Raw genomic sequence first — 20912 nt, forward strand, 5'->3', positions numbered from 1 at the left:
GACGATATCGATATATTATCAATATATTGCCCAGCCCTATTTTGCAGCCACCTTAGGTTCCCCTACACGCTTGGGAGGGGAGGATGAGGGGTATTCAGCTGGTTGACATCTGCAACCTCACCAGTAGATGCCACTAAATCTTACACACTGGTCCTTTAAGTTTGAATCATGGGCTTTAGGAAACAGTGATCGACATTTTTCGCCATTTTCTGACATTCTAAAAGACCAAATGATTAATTGATTAATTGAGAAAGTAATCGACAGAATAATTGATAATCGAAATAATTGTTAGTTGCAGCCCTGCAGTATATTACATACCAATTTCAGTCAGAGAACATTTCTTTAATTGCAGTAGGCTATTGGTTGCTTTCTTTTGTCATTCACCTGAAAAAATAGTAGGTTTATGTATTTTTATTTGTTGACGCCCACTCATCGCCCTCTCATGTCACCCTGCCATAACATCTTGCCACTTTTGCTTTTTAACAATCTTTTAAACATGCATTACCATTTACTTATACACTTCACACCTCACTGACCGCTAACACTTTCCACACACCTCTCTCTCTCGCACACACATACACGCACTCACACTCATACACACACACACCGTCATTCGTCACTCTGACAGACAGTCGCTTTCTATGCCACCCACTCACTCACTCTCTCTCTCTCCCTCTCTCTCTCTCTCTCTCGCACACTCTTTCGGAGAGTCCAGAAAGCCGCGCTGACAGCTCGCAGCTCGCGCGGGTTCATATCCAGTTATCTCGGATCTTTTCGGGAGAACGTGCGCCTTCTTCACGCGGACGTTTGAGGACGATTTAACCGCCGCGTGGACCTTCATCTTTAAGACATACAGGAGTTATTTTGGGCTTTAGTGCTGGATGATAAAATAGAGAAGACTTCTGAAAAAGTGAGTATACAATATGAAAATCGATTAACTCGGTCCAAACTTAAGAAAAGAAACCGTCCTCTAGTCCGTTTTATAATGATAGAAGAATAAACAGCAAAACTATACGCTGTTATCATATACAAATGGTCTACTATTAGCTTAAATTCCTTTAAGTACACTAATGTAAATTCCCCTTTAGCTCCATATAGGAAAAATGTGACTTTCCTCTGCGACTGATGTAATTAATGACTGTTTTCATGCACCATATTCCAGGTTTGCATTGCACAGTTTGCATGCAAGCTGAAGTGCACTAAGTTACCCACAGTTTGCAAAGGCACACTTGAAGAGTGTTAATCAGGACAGGATAGCTTTTAAAAGATTTGTTTTTTTCAGATTACTTCTGGATCTCCAAATTTTGGTTTGGTTTTCTGCCAGAGAGGCTGGTAGCTATAAAGCAGACAAACCTGCTGCAAGACACAGGCAACATTTACTTGATCACTTGTCTGGTGCAGGGTGGTAATTTCCCTGTCATGCTGCCAGTCTGCAGAATGGTGTGTGTGTGTATGTGTGGCGTTTCCAGTTGAGGCAGATTATGGGTGTTAATTTTCAGCAGTGGAGTCCTTGATATCTACTTATAATGTGAACCGTCTGCTGCTGAGAGAGAGTCTGGAAGAGGACGCTTTATTATTTTAAATGAGTTTGAGCTCGCTGGGTTCATTCCCCGGCCTGCTCATGAAAATGTGGCCTGAGGCTGAATGAGAAACACACTCCAAAATCCAAATAACTACACCCTAAGTACCCTAAAGCAACACATTAAACCGCACTGTAGTGTGGCGCATGGCAGACACAGAGTTGGTGCTGCAGAACTTGCAGCACCCGGATTAATGTCATTTAATCCGAAGACATTTCCCCTCTTCAGGGCCGAGTGTGACTTACTGGAGCTACAGTGAGGCACAGACACGTATCTAGACAAAGTTATGGCTGTAATATCATTCACCTTTTTACCAGACACAATCCCCACACAGTCCAGGAATTGAAAGTGGTGCTTTTCAGGTCCGGCCAAGTCAATTTATTTCAAGAGCACATTTAAAAACAACAGATTTTGACCAAAGTGCTGAACAGAGAAGTTAAAAAGACAATTGGATAAAAACGTAGATACGTAAATTATACGGACGAGGTAACGCCTGCAGCCACCAGGCAACAGCAGGTTATAGTTTATATTGCATGGCAACAAAATACAATTTCCAGGAAGTAAAACCTAAACCACTGGAGAGTCATTACTTAAAGTCAATACGGTCAGAGTTTTCATCTAAACAGACAATGTCTGCTCTGACTATGACCTTCACCAGGGACCTCGCTCCTAAATCCACCTACAGTTTTCATGACACTTTAAACAAGGCAGTGGGACTAAAAGAATGAAAAGCAAAAATGTTTTGGTTGACACGGCATTATAGGTCATGAGGAAGCCACAGCTTTACCCTGTTTGGCCCTGTACTACAAACCTGCCTGATAAATGTGTCATTCTATCTGTGTGTGTGTGTGTGTGTGTGAATGAGTGAGCGAGCGAGCGAGCAAGCGAGTAGGGGCATTTGAGTTTGCGGCAGGATCAGATGTCTGACTCAACCACTTTAATTTAATTAGAATACTGTGTCTTGTTAGGGAGAGGCGGAGCAGACCACCTGTCTGTCTGTGTGTGTCAGTGAGTTTACTGTAGTTGTTGCTCTGAGTACTGCAACAGTCATAGAGCACATTGTAATCTCTAACATTTGAACAACATGGAAAGTCGTCATGAACAGCATCTTTCAAATCATGGGGAGGGCTTATGGTTTTGTTTGTAAAAAAAAAAAAAAAAAAAAAAAGGGAGACAATTGTTACAGTCTGTGTTGCTTTCAGTATATTCATCCCAGTATGTGGGGTCAGTAGGGGAATCGGTGTGTATCTATCTGCCACAGTGTCTTTTTTTTTAATACAATCACAAAGGTTGCCAAGTCTGAAATTTTTCAATCCTATACATATTGGCTATAAAAAGCTCTGAAACCATAAAATGCAACTTTGAAGTATTAAATCTTTGATAAGTGAAAATGGATTTTCCAAAACTCACTTGATATCACTTTTCATTAACTCAAATGCAGCATGTGTAAAAGCACATTTAATCCCATTTTTCATTAGCCCCTCATATTGAAAAACACTCTCCTAATTCTCCTAATCAGAAGGGCTCTTGTAGTGGATAAATGTGTTGGCAGTTGATGAAGCAGACTAAATATACCCATACTAAGGATACTTAAAGGACCAGTGTGTAGGATATAGTGGGATATAGTGGTGAGGCTGCAGATTGCAACAAATTGAATACCACTCCCCTTCCCCTTACAAGCAATTAGGAGAACCTAAAGTGGCCGTGAAACTTGTAAAAAAAAACGTGAAAGGCCCTCTGTAGAGCCAGTGTTTGGTGTGTCTGTTCTGGGCTACTGTTGAAAGATGGCGGCGCAACATGGCGGGCTCCGTGGAAGAGGACCCCCTTCCTGTATAGATATTAATGCACCTTTAAGGATATAAGGGTGAAACTGTTTTAATGCCAAATGCTTCCAATTTGAAATAAACAAGATTTTGATTTTCTCCAGGTTGCTCATATGTATTTGATTTCTAAAAATATGCCACATGCCTTTTTAGCGTAACTTGTCATAGTAGGAAAAACATATGTGTTACTAATAATGGTTAACAATGGCTCTGTTCCATTCAATTGTGCCAGTAAGCCATGACAGTGTGCCAGTAAGACAGTCTGACAGTGTGCCAGCATCACAAAAGCAGGACCCTGAAACTTGGAAGACATGTCAAAATGTCTTCCAAGAAAGAGATGTATTCACTGGAGTTTCACACTTGAAAATCAAGTTGTTAAAGCTTCATAAAGTTTCCTAGTTGAACGAAAGTGAAACTGTGTCAGTAACATTTGTTGTCAGATTATGATCTCTACTAATAATTCACCTTTTTTTCTTTTTCAGATGCTGACTGGTTTGTGGCGGTCGCAGGGCGGTCACTAGGTCGCAGCTGCAGGGCACGTTTAACATGGAACGAGAGGGCTCGTTAAGGAGGTAAGAAAACCCACAAACACACACACACACGTACACACACTTCAGCTAGCAGGTCTCATTCAGAGTTTCACTGCAGCTCCGGTACTTTTTTTCTTTTTCTCTCTTTGTCTCGGTCCTCTGGGACACACAAAGGTGGATGAAAGCGAAAACACATACACTCACACACATTCCTGAATGACCTCATTCATTCTTTCATTCATACAAACATCCCCCTTATCCTCTTTTGTTTAGTAATTAGACCAAAGCCTTTTCTCACTCAACTCTTCTTGTTGTTTCAGGGCCAAAAACAAAAAGTATCTAACTTCCAGGTCACATCAATGCCCTTTAATTTATACAAATGTAGAAATATATCCCTTTTTCCATCAGCAGACACTGTTGGCAGCTCAGCATTCACTCCAAGTCTCAGTATGTTCTGCCTCTGTTTTATGTTCTGCATCATCCATTCTTTAAGAAAAAAAAACTTTTCTTAAAGTGCCTCTACGTGGAGTGGCACAAGGTACAACACTGAACCTTTTCTAAGAGAATTTGGAAGCTCGTCCTCACTTTGACGTGAGCAGTCTCCGAGTATTTATGAGTGTCCCCGTGTATGTGTGTGTGTGAGTGTCTGAGCCCAGGGCTCCTGTTTTTCCCACTGACCTATTTATGTGGAGTTATATGAAGATCCAGGTTGACAGACACACCTACAACACACACATGCAGAGACACACACATACACCTTCTCTCCTATTCGCTGCCATATTCATTATTCTTGCCTCTGATTTTCCATCCCCTCGTTTTTCCTTCTCCCACTTTATATCTTTTCTCTGAGTCCCTATTTTTTCTCCAATCTTGATTTGGCATGCATCTTCACTTTTCTCTAAAAGAAAAGAATAAACTACAGATGACAGAAAGTAGCAGACAAAATCAATCCAGTGTATAAAGAAATATCAAACAATGATCAGTGAATTCATCAGCATGTGATAACACCTCAAATACAGCTTGTGGACAGTCTTGGGCCTCACACAAAGAGGAGGAGGAAGTGAAATGTGTGTTACCTTTAAAGCCTTCCCCTCCCTCTTGGCAGCTCTTGAACCTCAAAGGGTTCCTTTGTTCGCCTGGCACAAAAGCTCACAGGGTTGCATGGTCACCGGCTGGCACAGACTGGCAAGTGGAGAGAGAAGTTGGAGAGAAGAGGGTAGAAAGAGTTCAGGTAGGACAACTGAGAGAGTAGAGAGAGAAGTGGAAGGGAGAGAAAGGAAACATGAGAGAAGATGGAGAAAGAGGAGGGTAAGGTATGCATGTGAAAGAGTGAGAGAGAGACCCTTGAGGACAAAGAAAGAGACTTTCATCCACCTCTCGTTCTGATCAGTGTGACACACACGCACTCATGGAGTGGGGATATGTGGTGCCTTTTCAGTTACTAGAGTAAGTACAGAATATGCAAGTGTGTGTGTGTGTGTAGGGAACTTTTTCAACTAGTTCGTTTGAATGAAGGAATGTGAAAGTCTTTTCTTCTTTTGGACAGCAGAGACAGTAATAATCTAAAGTACAGAACTTTGCAATGTGTATATTTATACTTGCCTGTATATATACATAGAACATACATAATACACACACATATAACTAGGGATACAACTAATTACTCTGCATATATTGATTTTTTGGTCTATGAAATATCAGAAAAAAATAAAAGATGCCCATCACAATTTCCTGGGAGGCAATGTGACGTCCTCGTATGGCCTGTTTTGTCTGACCAACAGTCCAAAACTCAAAGGCTTTTCAATCTGTCCCAGAAAACAAAGAAAAGCATTAAATCTTGCTTGATAAATGATAAGTCGATTGTCAAAATTGTTGTAGATGGACTAAGCTTTATACAGTATATAACAAATACACTTTACACAGGACAAAACATTTCTTCACATTTACAATATCTGACATATTTAGCAGTTTTACACTAGTTTCATTTTCTGTCTGCTGTGTTTCCTTTTTCACACACATGTTTATACTTCTATTCTTAAGAATGCCCTATATACATAATGTATTCCCTAGCTCCTAACATTAACCATCACATGTACATTCCTAACCTGAACCCCATGTCCTAAACTCAACCTGAACCTAATACTAACCTCAATCCTTAAAATCATATGTTGACCCTCAACTGGCCCTTTGAAGATGTAAGAATTTGAAAAAATGTCCTCAATTTCCAAAAATGTCACGCCTCTCAACTCAAATTTGTAGATAGCACACACACACACACTAAGTTAACTGTCTCTGTATGAATTTAATACAATTTGATCAAAATTTAGTTTTTTTTAAAGATAAAAATGACATCATCTCAACCACTCTGCTGAGACTGAAAATGCTGTTGATATTTCTTTCATTTCCATGGACAGACTTGCAGTCTGGATGCACTTTATTCAGAGTGCATCCAGACCGCAAGTTTCTTTATCCTCTTTTTTCACATCTCTTTTGTTTCAGTCACCATTTCTCACTTCACTGTCCTGTTTTCTGTTCATCTTATCCTTTTTCTTTTTTTTTTCTGCACCTCCTCTAGCATGTTAAACTCCTTTCTCCTCATCCTTCCTCTTTCTCTACTCTCCTCTTGAGCTTCTTATCTCTCCGTCGCCTTGTATTTACATTTTCTCCTCTCTCCCTGTCCTGTTTTTTTTTTTTTCTTCTTCTCATTCTTTCTCTATTTAAAATGTCCTCCTGCAGGTTGACTGACATTATCCTTCTCTTGGCCTCTTTAACTGTACCCATGTCTCTACTGTATGTTTCCAAAGCAGCAGTGCATCAGCTTGTGTAAACATTAACAGATGGGTTATAAAAAGTAATCGTCCATCAATAAATGCTAATGTTGCCTGCCATTAAAATCAGGAAATCTGCGGTGGCGTGTTTGCGTAACAGTTGTACTTTTATGTCTTTTTGTTTTGGATCATCTATTGGCGTGGGTTTAAGTTTCTGTTTGTGACGATCTATTTTATCTGTTCAGTATGGTGGCTTGGTTGTTCACCTAGCATAAGCCAAGAAGATGAAGATTACAGACCATGCAAGAGAAGAATTTTTTTTTTTAGTTTCATGAAAAAGAAAGGAAATATTTCAAAAGCCTACAGCTTTTGTGGTCAAAAAAACCTACTATTGTATTTGGATGGCTCCACTTTCCACATCAATATTGTCCAATAACGAATGCAGCTTGTGCTTATTATTATTTCTCCTTTTCTTCCTTTTGGATTTCGAGGAGTCTCCACAGCAGGCTGAGGTTGGGCAGCAGCTCATCCTCTAGTTTGACAGACCTCTCACAGGCAAAAACCTCAGGAGGAGGAGGAGGAGGAGGGGAGAAGGGTGGAACAGCTGGGGGCCTGGCGGAGGAGTGCAGCAGGGACAAAGGGACCCAGCAGAGGAGGGCCGGGGCCAACGCCACCTGGAACAGGTTGGTGTGGAAGAAATATTGAGGTTTATATTCCTAATCGAATGTTGGTTTACTTTCATATTTGGTTAAATGTGAAAATATGTTTTTTTTTTTTGGTCACACATGTGTGCCTACTCAAGCTCCCATGCCTGCGTTTACACACACATGCACATGTGTTTGTGTGTGTGTGTGCCTTTTTTCCCTAGGCATGCCACGTTGGAATAAAATTCTCTAGCAAAAAGCTTTATGTTATTCATGCTATGAATAGGAACCTTTTTTTTTACACACAAACACACGTATGCATCAACTCTTTCATTCTCTCTTCCCTCAGGCTCCATCACTATCTCTCTTTATCTCCATCCATCCCTCACTCCTTTCATCTTATTCTGCCTCATAGATTCTTTTCTTGGGTTATTTTAATGGTATTTCGGCTTTATTTAAAACTAGACAGCCGAAAGTGAAGCAAGAGCTCTGTTTACTGGGAGGTTGGAGAGTCATATGAGCACATAAGCTGGACCTAAACCTCCATTGAAACAAGTTCATATCCCTCTTACTCTATACTTTATGAATGTGGTCATTGTCAGTGTTCTAGTCTTTTTATGTTCTCATATTCCAAAAATGTTTTCTTTCTTCTTTAAGGAGTCCTTTTGGAGTTTGTTATTAATGATTTAGGATCATGATTAAAGCTTAACTATCTTATTTAAATGTTTATGACTCAAAAGTGCAACAAGCAATAACTAACAATTTTAGAGCCTCATTACTCTGAAATAATGTGACTAGGGCCATAGCTAATGATTATTTTCATTGTTGATTAATGTCAACTGTTTTCTAGATTAATTGATTAGTCATTTGGTCCATAAAGTGTCTGAAGATGATAAAACAAATGTTGATCAGTGTTGTTTCCTAAAGCCCAGGGTGATGGCCTCAAAAGTCTTCTTTTGTCCCGACCAACAATCCACCCCCTACCGATAATCAGTTTACCGTTATAGAAGACAAAAGAATATTTATATTTTAGAAGCTGGAATAAGTTAAAAAATTATTAATTATTATTATTAATTATTAATCGGCTAATAATTGCAGCTCTAGACATGATGACAAGATGATCCACCTGAACAGCCTGTGATACATTACTCAATAAACAAACCTGAATGGAGACCATTTCCATTGCTTTCTTAGGGATTTCACTTACATGAGCTTGTGCATAATTGTGGCAAATCTACTCTGTAATTTTAGCTTCAGTTGTATTTTTTGTATGAAATTTTGCTGCATGCAGTAGTCATGTAGTAATCATGTGTACTGTTTATGAATTGAATATTATTCTATTGATTTGTCTCTGTGAATATGTCCACTAAATGCTTCTTCTGTACATGTTTCTATCTGTTTCAGCATCCACAACGCAGTGATCTCAGTTTTCCAGAGGAAGGATCTGGGAGATAATGAACTCTACACTCTGAATGAAGGTGTCAGGTTAGCTTTCCGCCTCTTCATCCTTCTGTCTGCCTTATTTGCTGTTTGTCTGTTTTTCTGACTTTCTCGCTGACTTTCACACAAGCATGCCAAATTTGGAGCTTAAGCTGGTTTATATTTTAGGAGGAAATTGAGCTAAATTACAGTGTTTTCTTCTGTAATTCCTCATCTTCCCTTGCTGTTGTGACAAATTTCTCACAAACACACACACACACACACACACACTCTTACTCCCATATACACACAACGACAGCTTCAGCACTCTAAATTTAGTCTTTACTGGTTGGTTAATTTTACCATCGCTCGCATGGCGTCACCACATCGCAGGTAAGGTTTTATTTGTTTTACTGCTGCTATTCTTGACTGTGTTCACTGAACCAGAAACACCTTGTTTATGAGGGGAAAAGACAGGTTGAGGTTATGGAGGGGCCACTGTTGTGTGTTTGGTGTTTAATTACAGTGTAGCTCTGGGCAGTTAAGACAGGGCTGTCAAAACTGACTCCAGTCATGTACAGTAAATGTTACTGCTGCACATACACATACACTGCATACATGCACACACGTTATTTGGCGCAAGTGATGGTTAAACTTCCCAGAGCGCAGCAGTCTAACATGTCCTGGGGTTGTGTTGCATCTAAAATTAACATAAAAGCTTTAATACACAACAGTAGTCATTCTGTATCTGTATCAGTAGTCATTTCTGTATGCTTATTTTTATTTGGAAGAGATCAACAGGCTTTTTAAATGATCTTTTTATGTCGACAAACATATACTGTTTGCACAGTGATGTTTTGTTCCTACAAAGGTTAAAGGTGAAATGTTTCTCTTCCTGTAATAACAGCAACTGAGATGTCATACTAATCTCTACCTGTGTGAACTGTTTATCAGTGGAAAATCCTGTTATTGAAATGTTCTGACGTTGCTGTAGCCTTTTGTTTTCAGTGTGAACAACATCTTTTCTCATTTCCTGAGTCTGCTGCTGTTTAAATACTGCAGCTTGCCAGTGCATGAGAGCTCATTACTTCTGATTCATGTTTAGGAGGTATTACTGTTAATGTGTGTTTGTGCGTCAATACAGTGTGTGTGTGTGCGCTCACATGGTCCTGTCTGTTTTGCAGGCAGCTGCTGAAGACGGAGCTGGGCTCCTTCTTCACTGAGTACCTTCAGAATCAGCTGCTCACTAAAGGCATGGTCATACTGAGGGACAAGATCCGCTTCTATGAAGGTACACATAATCACAAACAAAACATATACACCCACATTTAATGAGGGGAGTGGGAATGTGGGTAGTAAATTACTTTTTTGCAGTATATTATTAGTGAAAGACGTCTAAGTACCCAAAGAGCAGTTCCTCAAAGCTGTTTATTTCTCACTCATTTCCCCACTGCTGAAGTTTTCCCCTTCCCAAACTATCCAACATAACATCTAAATGAAACACAATGCCGTCTGTCCCACTCTTTAAACATCACTATCCTGATTACAAGCTTAAAAAAACATACATTAATAACACCGTTGTCATCTTTTGTTCCATCTCTAGAGTTTTTCAGACTACAGCTGAGATATTGGAACAAGTTTACAAGAGCTGCAACTAACAATTATTTTCATTATTGATTAATCTGCCAACTGTTTTATTGATTAATAGACTGTTATGAATTCTTATGTCTTCAAAATGTCTAAAAATAGTGAAACATGCACGTTATAATTTCAAACACCATGTGGTAAAGTATTCAAATTGCTTGTTTTATTCAATCAGCAGTCCAAATCCAAAAGTATTCACTTTACTATGATATATGACAAAAAGCATAAAATCCTCACATTTAAAAAGCTGGGACCAGTGAATATGTGGCGTTTTTTTCTAGAAAAATAACTAATTGATCAACTAATCATAACAGTGATAAAATTTACAGAGATAAAACTTACACATAAACAAGTCTGTAGATATAAAAACATATATGGGTTGTTGTTTAGCTATGAAAGTATAAATACATATAAACTGGAAGGAAGAGACTGTGGGTTGATAATAAAATATAATAAAAGGAAAAGAATTCGTCTGATGAATGTTCAAAAGAAAATTAGATTTTCTCAGGTTTAATGAAAAAATTATGTCAGATAGAAAATCTAAGGCATCGAACGTTTCTAGGTAAGCAAAATTCTACAATATGCTTTTTTATGCAATGCAAAAGTAATCAGGTCCCTTTGCTGAGCCTTAAGGTCTGAGACTTGTTCTGTTATTAACTGACACTGGGTCCTGGCTTTGGCGAGGAAAGCTCACTGTGCCACTGAATCATTTCAGGGAAAGTCCGAGATGAATGTAAAGGCTTTTATCTCATGTGACACAAGTCTAGCAGGGAAAAATAATAATTGACTAAAATTACAGATGTGGAGTTAACCATTGATCAGTTTGAACTGTGAAAACAAAACTCCATCTCTTCATCGTCACTACTGTAGGAGGACAGTTTGCTGCAGTATGCAAACATGCACACACGCACACACACATGCAAACACAAACAGTCAGTGAGAGGGAGCCTTTGACGAGGTGAGAACAAGAGACACTGAAATAATTTCATTCTCTCTGTTGTGGTAACTGTGTGACCTTTCTTTGAAGCGCCTTTGATAAGGATAAAGCACACAAACACATACACACATGCACACACACACTGATTTTCAGTGCTGTCGTCACAGCAAGCAGACAGGAAGTGATGCTTTACGTCAGTTATACAAGATCCAGTCAGACACTCCACATATGACAAACCACTGCGGTACAAACAATCATACAGTGACTCACAGACCAATTGTTCTGGTTTAATCAATAGTTTGTAGTAGTATTTGTGTGTGTGTATGTGTGTGTGGAAAAATAGCTGCACTTAAAGAATATCTGTTAATTCTCCAGGGTCATGTACGTCATGAAGGAATTCATGTACCACGTTTGTATTTCATGTGATGCGTTCACATGACGAGCCTCTGCCACATTCATTAATGACCAAATCACAAAGATTATTGCCAGAGACCATTTAAATATGATCATACAAAGGTGAGTCGTAGCTTCTAGAAGTTTAAATTGAGCCTGTTGACATGACAAACAGTACTGTGCAAACGTTTTAGACACTTAAGGAGGAGGCTGCTTTCAAAAGTGATGCCATGAATAGTTTTATTTGTTACTTAACTTCATATAAAGTTCAGTAAACAGAAGAAAACCTAAATTAAATTATGATTGGTGTGACACTCTTCGCCTTTAAAACAGCAGCAGCTCTCCTTGGTATACTTTCGCACAGTTTTGCAGGTATTTGGCAGGTTGGTTTATGCAAGGATCTTGCAGAAGTTGCCACAGTTGTTCTGTGGATTTAGGCATCGTAGTTGTTTCTGTTCCTTCACATAATCCCAAACTGACTCCATGATGTTAAAATCAGGGCTCTGTGGGGGCCCAAACCATCTGCTGCAGGACTGAAGATAGTTCTTCATGACTCTGACTGTTTGTTTGGAGTCATTGTCATGCTGCAGAATAAATTTGGGACCTATCAGACGCCTCCTTGATGGTATTTCATTGTGGATAAGAACGTAAACATCTAAAGTGCCTAAAACATTTGTACATTATCATTATTATTATTATTATGTTCCCCACCAAATGTCAATACATATCATCCATTTTATTAACTTTCAAGATTTCACACTTTTGATGAATTAGAGCTTCATCCTTATTTGAACAGACACCCAAATGCTACTAAAGCTGTCCTTAATACTGGAATTTACATTACAGAAAAACACTGAAAACAATCAAGATATATGCAAAAAAAAGAAACAAGCCTAACTTACCCAGATGTGAATCCGCACAGGACCAATATTTGGCTAAATACCTTAATTGCAGCATAATTTTCACTGCAAATCGCAGGCTCCATCAAGTCCAACATAATCTTTTTAAACACATATCTGCAAGTAAATGCTAAGTCATCGTCAGACGATAGCTGATGGGCTCTGAGATTGTGTCCAACATTATGGACATGGCAGATTTGAACAACACTAAGAACGCAGACAACTCCTTCTGTTATTACAAATCATATGAATCAAATGAACTTTGATGGCAATATTTCTCCAAAACATCCATAACTTGAGTATAATCTCTTGTCTACTGCCTGCGCTGTCATTTCTTTGACTTTGTAGTTCTCTTGTGGTTGGCTGATTATCTTCCTCCTCACGTGTGTGATACAGGTCAGAAGTTGTTGGACTCTCTGGCTGACACCTGGGACTTCTTCTTCTGTGATGTTCTGTCCATGTTGCAGGCCATCTTCTATCCTGTGCAGGTACACGCACTCATACATACAGTCATACATAAATACTGTCCTTACATAACTATTGTTTTGACCTGTGTGGGTGTGTGTGTGTGTCTTCAGGGAAAAGAACCGTCAGTGCGTCAGTTGGCCCTGCTCCACTTCAGGAACATCATCACCCTTAACCTGAAACTGGATGAGGCTCTGTCTCGACCTCGAGCCAGAGTTCCTCCTTCTATCATACAGATGCTGCTGATACTACAGGTGCACACACACATGCAAACCCTCTATCTCTGTCTATTTTTCTCCTTCTTTGTCTTTCCCTCACGCTATCTCTCTCATCTACGCACAGCATGCACAGACAAACATCCATAACTGCTATGGGTTGAGGGAAGAGAGTAAATGACAACAGATGGGGAAAGAGGAGCAGAGGGTACAAAGAGCTTGTTGAGCTTTTTTTTCTTGCAAGGGGATCTCACAGGAAGTAATCTCAATGTGAACACAGTCGTCTTCCCATGACCAGTCACTACCCTCTGCACCCTGCCTGTGTATGTGTGTGTGAATTATCTGTTTACACTTTCCTTTAAGACCCTGAAATGCTCACAAAAACAGAAAAACCCAATAAGTCAAATCTGAGTAGAGCGTCTTGGCCCTCATGAGCAAAACGTACATTTTTATATGTAGAATTAGAGTTGAGGCGAAGGATTAAAGGAATACAGTATGTGAATTTTTTCTTAGCTCAGTGATGAGAGTACAGATATTCATATCCCCTGTGGATAATTTGCGTCAGTTTGTAAATATATAAAAATAAGCAAAACAGTAAGAGACTGATATCGCCCCAAAGTAAGAAGCGTGACCTTTAGAGTTTTATATTTTTTTTTATATACAGCCAAACCAGGTTCATTTGGTTTAGTTATTCATCCATTGTGCAGTGACTTGTAGCTGCGCAGTTAATTACCCATTATTTTCACTTCCTATGGGAACAGGAAGAGAGTTGTTTAGTTGTTATTGAACTGTGGTGTTGCAGCGCTCTTTGTGCGCACAACACATACTGGGTTTTCAAGTTTTCAAGACGCTTTTCCTTTCACAAAATTAGCTCCAGACATTGTCGATTACTTCCCATATTTCACTGTTGAGGAACACATCCATGACTGTGTCTCTTATTCTTGCAAGATGAGTAATGGGGAGCAAAGAAGGACAAAACAAATTCTGCAATACATAATTAGGTTCTTTTTTGTCCATGGGGTAGCTAACATGCACAAGACTTTATTCCATAATAACTATCGAATAAAGTTTAAACTGCATGACGGTCAAAGTGCTGCTTCCTCTTTACAGGTTGTTTGATGCCTCTGCTTTGTTTTTTCTAATCTTTGTTTTTTCCTAACTGTATAATTTCATATTGTGTAGTTTTATTCAAATCAAACAATCTAAAAAGGGGAAACCACTCTTTGATTGAACTGCTCACAACACACAGTCGTACATCTAGTTTGTCACAAAGTAGGTTGAAACTGCTGCATCAAAGTGATCAGCACTCTAGTTCTCAGAAGATGACACAGTCTTTTTTTCTGAGTACAGAAGAAAAAATTCATGAGAGGAGACCAGAGTAGACGAGTGCAGTCAGGTGATCGTCCACAGCGCCCCTACTTTGAATTTTTGATCAAAATGAAGTGCGAATATTTAGGTTTAGCATGTGGACAGAGTAGCTGCAGGGAATTCTAATACTGTCAATTTCTTGGAACTCATAAAAGGAGAAGTAAAACAAATCCTAACATATGAATGCACAGTTGGGTAATTTCTGAATATTTTACTAAACATCTTATTTGAGATACCCAAAGAACATACTGTGGTTTGTTGAGTAAACTGAGAAGGATTCGGGCTCTTGGAGGATCTATGTAACAGTTACTTTAAAAACCCATTCATCATTCACAGTTTTCAAATCGGTCTTTGTTTTTTTTGCATTTGTTCTTTGGTTGACCTTTGGCTCACAAAGGATCAAATTTAAAGTGGCAGTCACTACGGTGAAGATTTGAGAAACCAGTCAAAGGTTAAATGATGATTTTCATCACACAGTCAACCTGTTGGACTTTAAATATTTAAAATGAGGCATTAATTGGTCAGAGGTAAGTTGTGGGACAGGAAATGAATGCAAGTAGAAAAAGCTTTCAAGTGCCTGTTTGGGTGTATGAGCTGTGAGTCTGTGACAGTTTGTCTCTTTGTGTGGGTTAGTTGTAGTCACTGTAGTGACTCATTGACGCAAATCTGCTACTTCCAGACCGAGGGAGGTCAAGACAGTGCGACAGAGGAAGGCATGGAAAGTAAAAAAGACACAGAAAGAGAAAACGGGTTATATTTATTTCCCTGTTTTATCCATTCTGTACAAATATATACTGCAGGGTAACTTCACAGTAACTGGTCTGTTTTTGTTTGCCTGAAGTGAAAACCAAATCAACATAAAGCAGAGAAAGAGAAATGGAAAACAGGTACAGTCGAATATATGAAAGCAGACAGGAAAACAGAGCAGTTAAGAAGAAAAAGTTGAGTGTCAAACACAAAAAAATTCAGCTCTGAACATTTGCTGTTTTTGTTTCTTTTCGTTTCATCTGTTAGTAATTTCCCTTTTCGTTCTGTTGAGACGCCGTGACGCCAATTGACTGAAGTCTGTTCTATTTATGTGGTTTGTTTCTGCGCTGTGGTTTTGATGCATGGGCTCAGTGATTCAGAGTGTTGAAATTTGATTGATCTCTGAAGACCCTGAAGTGAGCTCTGGGCTCATGTGTATCACACCCCTCAGTGTAAAAATTTGCTCTTAAGTTAGCAAAATTGTGGAAGCGATTCAGACTGATTGTAAATTTTTAAAATAAGAAAAAAAGACTTTTTATGTTCTTATGTTTTTATGTTCTTATTTGTTAGTCATGACTAAGACTGAGTTCATAAAACAGCACCATCTTAATTATGAGTGTCATTTGTTTGCCACTGATCTACTTAGAAATGCTTTTCGCACATATGTTTTGAAGTTGTAGTAGAGTTCTGTGTGGGCCTGTACACATGTTGGGAAAGCTGCTCTAATTAGCATTTTTAATTAACAATGGATCGAATTACATTTTTTGCATTTAGCTTGCATTTGAGCCGACAAATTTAGCAACTAGCTAGTGAACATAATGGAGCGTTTAGTAGCTACAGAGTCAAATATTTCCCTCAGGAGATGATGGAAACCAAACTAGAACTAAAAGGAGAATGAATATTGAATGTTAGTCTTAATGTTATGTAATACAATCTGTTGCACTGCCCCCAAGTGGCCAAACAATCAATTAATTTAGCTTTAAGACCCAACTCGAGACTCGTAACTATACTTTTGTTTTATTTCATCCGTTACTGAACATTAGCTTGTAAACACTTGTAAATATCTGAACCTGATACAACCTGAGCCTGAAGCTTTATACGACAAAACTAACCAACATGAACCTTGATGTTTTGGCGGGTTTGTTGGGTTCAGGTCACGTAGCAGAACTCAGTTTGCTGTTTTTAGCGACTGCTCTGAGGGTCATTCAGCTCCCTGTACTCATATGTTTTGTTGCAGAGGAAACTAAGTTCTGTTTAGTCTGCACTGCACAGCTCTGATGTAACAGACTCCCCCACCCAAATTTTTCCCAACTTTATTTATTTGTTTATCACTAATTTCACACTCATCACTCACTATCCACACAGAAATTCTGTCTATATTGAAACAGTCATACGGTTTGTTTTGTCTGTCTCTGTATCTAAATTGAGCAATGACGCTGATGCTTCTGTTATCTCAGCATGTTTATACATGTTTATACAAGTTTACGATCGGGACTAAATTCACTCAACACTCTAAGATATTTAAGTAATGTGGACTAAAATAATAATAATATGAATTCAATGAAATTATCAGAGATCTTTTGATTCTAAAGTATCTAACAGACTGATAAAATCACAGAAAGCTTGCTTTCTTTCTTTCTTTCTTTCTTTCTTTCTTTCTTTCTTTCTTTCTTTCTTTCTTTCTTTCTTTCTACCCCGGAAATGTTTTTATGGCTTTTAAAGTTTCCACTACCTCTGGCCAACAAGCAGCAATTACTGGCTAACACAAACTTGTGTTTGTTTATCTATGTGTGTGTTTGATGCAGGGAGTCCATGAATCTAAAGGTGTAACAGACGACTACCTGCGGCTGGAGTCTCTCATCCAGAAGGTGGTCTCTCCCTACCTCGGGACTCATGGATTATATTCCCGAGATGGATCATCAAATCTGCACTGCTCCTCCTGCTTGTTGGGTATGTGTGTGTGTGTGTCCAATGGGAGTGTTTTTAAAGGTTACAAGTTCCATGTTCCTGTGTTTATATCATTTCTTGTACTTGAGGCTTTCTGTAGTGTTATGTGGAATGTTTTCAGTTATAAAGTAATCATAATTAAAAAGTGATTTAGGGTTCAAACCTCAAAGGGGTAGAGCCCTATTGAGTTTGTAGCGGGTTATTATTGTTTGTTGCCTGCCGCAGCGGCACAAATTGCTGTGAGCTGGAATGAGTTAAAACCATGAAACTTGGCTCAATAACTGGAAATGATGTGAATGTGCAACAGCTACTTCCCTCTGTTGAGCGCAAAAAGGTTTGAACCTGTAAATTGCAGCTTGCAGCTATATTCTCTCTTTCCTTTTCCCACTCTCTCACTCTCTTTAGAAAAGCGTTTACAGCGCTCCTGGCCCTCCAAAGCAGGCAACCCCCCCGGCGCCAAGAACCCAGTGGTACGTTCTAAAAGCTACAACGTTCCCATGCTGACCCCTGTGGTTGAGTACGACGCAGACTCCTCCACGGGAGGAAATGCAGGCATCAGACGCCACTCAGTATGTGAGATGACGTCCTGTGTGGAGGAGACCAGCTCTGTGGCCGGATCCACCGCCAGCGTCACCAATAACACCAGTAACACCAGCACATCCAGCCTCGCCAACCGCTCCCTGGCTTCCACAGCCTCTGCTACACTTTCAGGTAGAACAAAAGAGTAAAACAAAACATTGACAGCTGTAACTTTCAAGATAGCAAGAGGCTATTGTTTCTGGAGGGACAGATGTAAAACTGAGTCCAAGAATGTCTAAGAAAAGCCTTTTATTTTTATACTCCCTGCAAAAATCTTCTATATTCATATATTTTCTCTGCACAAACATATGTTTTATCTTTCAGTTCTTGAATAATGAATTAAATTAAAGTAATATTTCTGAAAAATGTATCGTTTCCTTTTTAAATGAATGCACATCCAACCAAATACTGTATTAGGACGAGCTATAATAAGATGCATCACTATTCATCAATATCAAAATTAGAGATTTGTTTGTAATTACATTAAGAATAAACCCCACTGTTCACATGTAATTCTTCTTGATATGTGACTGTAATATTCCAAAGAATTCAACATAAAATCTAAATGTCTGTGTATGTTAGTGAGTTTTTTTATACACATCTCCCACCTTGTTGCTCTCACATGCAAATTCATTTACGTGAGTTATTTCTGTTACCTTACACAGGCTGTTATAATTCAAGATTAATTTATTATCATTTTACAACACAAGATTGTATAACGAAATGCAGTCTGCATTCCCTTAATGCTACTCACAAAAACAGAAGTGATATAAATGGATTAATAAATAATAAGTCATAAAAATAAAACTATTTTTTATATTGGAGTGCAGAGGATGAATTGAGGAGTATCACAGCCTGAGGAAAGAAACTGCTCTGTAGTCTGCTGGTGATGCAGTGATATATGGTTTTATAATGTATGTAGCTAAACCCGCCACGGTTGTGAGACACTTTCTGGCATTTTATTATGATCTGTTGTATGAAAAGCACTTCTATATATGTAATGTTATACAGAGGAACAGTGCAATTTTGCTCCACAGTGTGAGAGCTATCAATCCTGCAAATCAGTGGGAATATCAAATGAGAGATCTAGTGTCCCGTCATGGTCTACATGGTGCTTCAGAGGCTCTTTGTTATGAGGCTAAAATTCAGACAGAACACTGAATATTTGGGATTTTGGTGTGAAAGTGGTCATATTTGATCATATTCAAGCACTGATGCTTCTGTTCTCTTCACTGGAAAGACCAAACAGCCATCTGATCAACAGGGAAACCACAGAGTTTTGATTATCTTTTAATATACTGATCATTCATTCATTTTAACCCTACAACTCTCCATTACAGACACTGTGACCTCCAGCCAGGACCCCCAACCCAGAGACGTTGGCAGTCGCGCAGGTCCCCGCTCCCTCCAGCCGCAGCATCACTCCCCCTCCATCCTCCCTGATCCGTCCCCAGGCGATGACACACACTGCACAGGCTCACTGGTGTTCGACTCCCCTTTGTCCTCCAGAGTGCTGGTTCCAGACATGAGCTCCGGTCCCAGCCCATCGTCTAGCCCGGAGATGATGATGGACCACATCCTGGAATCTTTGGACTCAGAGCCGGAGCATGATGGCATCTTTCTGGACTTCTCGAGACGCTGCTCCGGAGGATCGGCGCAAAGCAGAGGCAGCAACAGGCAGAGTGTGGCGTGACACACAGAAACACACACACACATACACATGATGATACGGAGACATGCGCACACAATGCTGAGCCAAGACTGACATTCCTCACACCCTGTGATGTCTCCTGCTGTTTTCTAAGATCTCTAGATCATCAGGGATTTGTTCAAACTGTCATATTTTTCTATGTGATGTGATCAATCCTTCCAATATTTAAATCTGGCATAACATTTACACTTTCTGGATTGTTTGCCTCCAGTTGAAAACAGCACCGGCTTCTCTGGGAAGCTATTATCACACCATTGTCTTGACGTACAAGCTAAATAAATTAATAAAATTTGATTAGACTATAGTGGTTGTATCACAGGTTTTGCAGTTTTAGAAGGAAGTTTTCCCTTTTTTCTGTGATGAATAAAAACTGGGAAAATAGAGTGCTAGTGGTGATAGCTGAGTAAAACTAAAAATATTTGACAAATTGTCAAATATCTCCTCAAGACGAGGGCTATTTAATAGCTCCAATTCAAACTTTTAAACTTTTCAAATGTCCAGTTATACTTATATATTGTTGCTTGAATGAACCTCAACATATTTTATTAACTGATTATTAAAATATTAATTTGATTTTTGCACTTTGTCTCCCATTGAACTGAAGTCTAAACCGGATGTTTTCTGCTTCTCTCCTACTTTCATTACTGATCATAAGCCCCTTATTTATGATTTTAATCTTTATATTACAATATCTACAGTATATTGAAAGTGGTTTAAACTCCTAGCAGGATAGAGCGCTTCATGATGTATTTACAAGGTGTATTTCAGATTCTTTGCTTTTTGGCCAAAAGCTTTATCTACATAAGATCAGTGACAAATGTCATGTTCTATTGTTTTATGCTGCTTTGATGTTGGTGCAAACCCAGACTGCCTGATACCATCAAAGTGAAAGCTGGTCCCACTGCTAATTTGGTCCTCAGTCACATCAACGTTACTTTAGTTTAGAGGTGCTTTAAAATACTAATGTGGGTTAAAATAATTGCAGAAAATATGATTGGAGTTACAGCTTTAGTTTTTTTGGATAAAATAAATGCTCAGGGGTAGTTGTTGAAATATTAGTTAATGAGTAGCTAATATTTCTCCCTTTAAATGCTGATGAATTCTCTCATTGCAGCTTGCCAAGGAGATAACACTCTTCTTTGGAAATATAGTTTTGGCAGTGTTCTGCTGTTTTCAAACTCCGTCCTCTCACTTCCTGTCAGTTCAGAATCGTCACTGAAATGTGAGTCATTCAGTGTCCTCT

The 20912-nt window shown here is 39.0% G+C and overlaps 1 protein-coding gene across 4 annotated transcripts; it reads left to right on the forward strand.

Annotated features, from left to right (window-relative positions):
- The first annotated feature begins 473 nt into the window (after positions 1–473).
- Positions 474–20250, forward strand: LOC121890570 (proline-rich protein 5-like). Of its 4 annotated transcripts, none has more exons than XM_042402986.1 (10): positions 474–910; positions 3886–3975; positions 7184–7384; positions 8750–8830; positions 9949–10055; positions 13034–13125; positions 13216–13356; positions 17238–17382; positions 17785–18090; positions 19299–20250. In XM_042402986.1, the coding sequence occupies exons 2-10, from the start codon at positions 3950–3952 to the stop codon at positions 19649–19651; spliced, it is 1452 nt and encodes a 483-aa protein (XP_042258920.1). In that variant the 5' UTR covers positions 474–910; positions 3886–3949; the 3' UTR covers positions 19652–20250. The 4 variants fall into 4 exon arrangements, with proteins under 4 accessions (XP_042258920.1, XP_042258921.1, XP_042258918.1 ...); XM_042402987.1 differs by having other exon boundaries at positions 7193–7384; XM_042402984.1 differs by lacking the exon at positions 474–910 and adding an exon at positions 5039–5379 and having other exon boundaries at positions 3893–3975.
- Positions 20251–20912: the final 662 nt, after the last annotated feature.

This window comes from Thunnus maccoyii, chromosome 23 (genome assembly GCF_910596095.1).
Source record: "Thunnus maccoyii chromosome 23, fThuMac1.1, whole genome shotgun sequence".
Classification (NCBI taxonomy): domain Eukaryota; kingdom Metazoa; phylum Chordata; class Actinopteri; order Scombriformes; family Scombridae; genus Thunnus; species Thunnus maccoyii.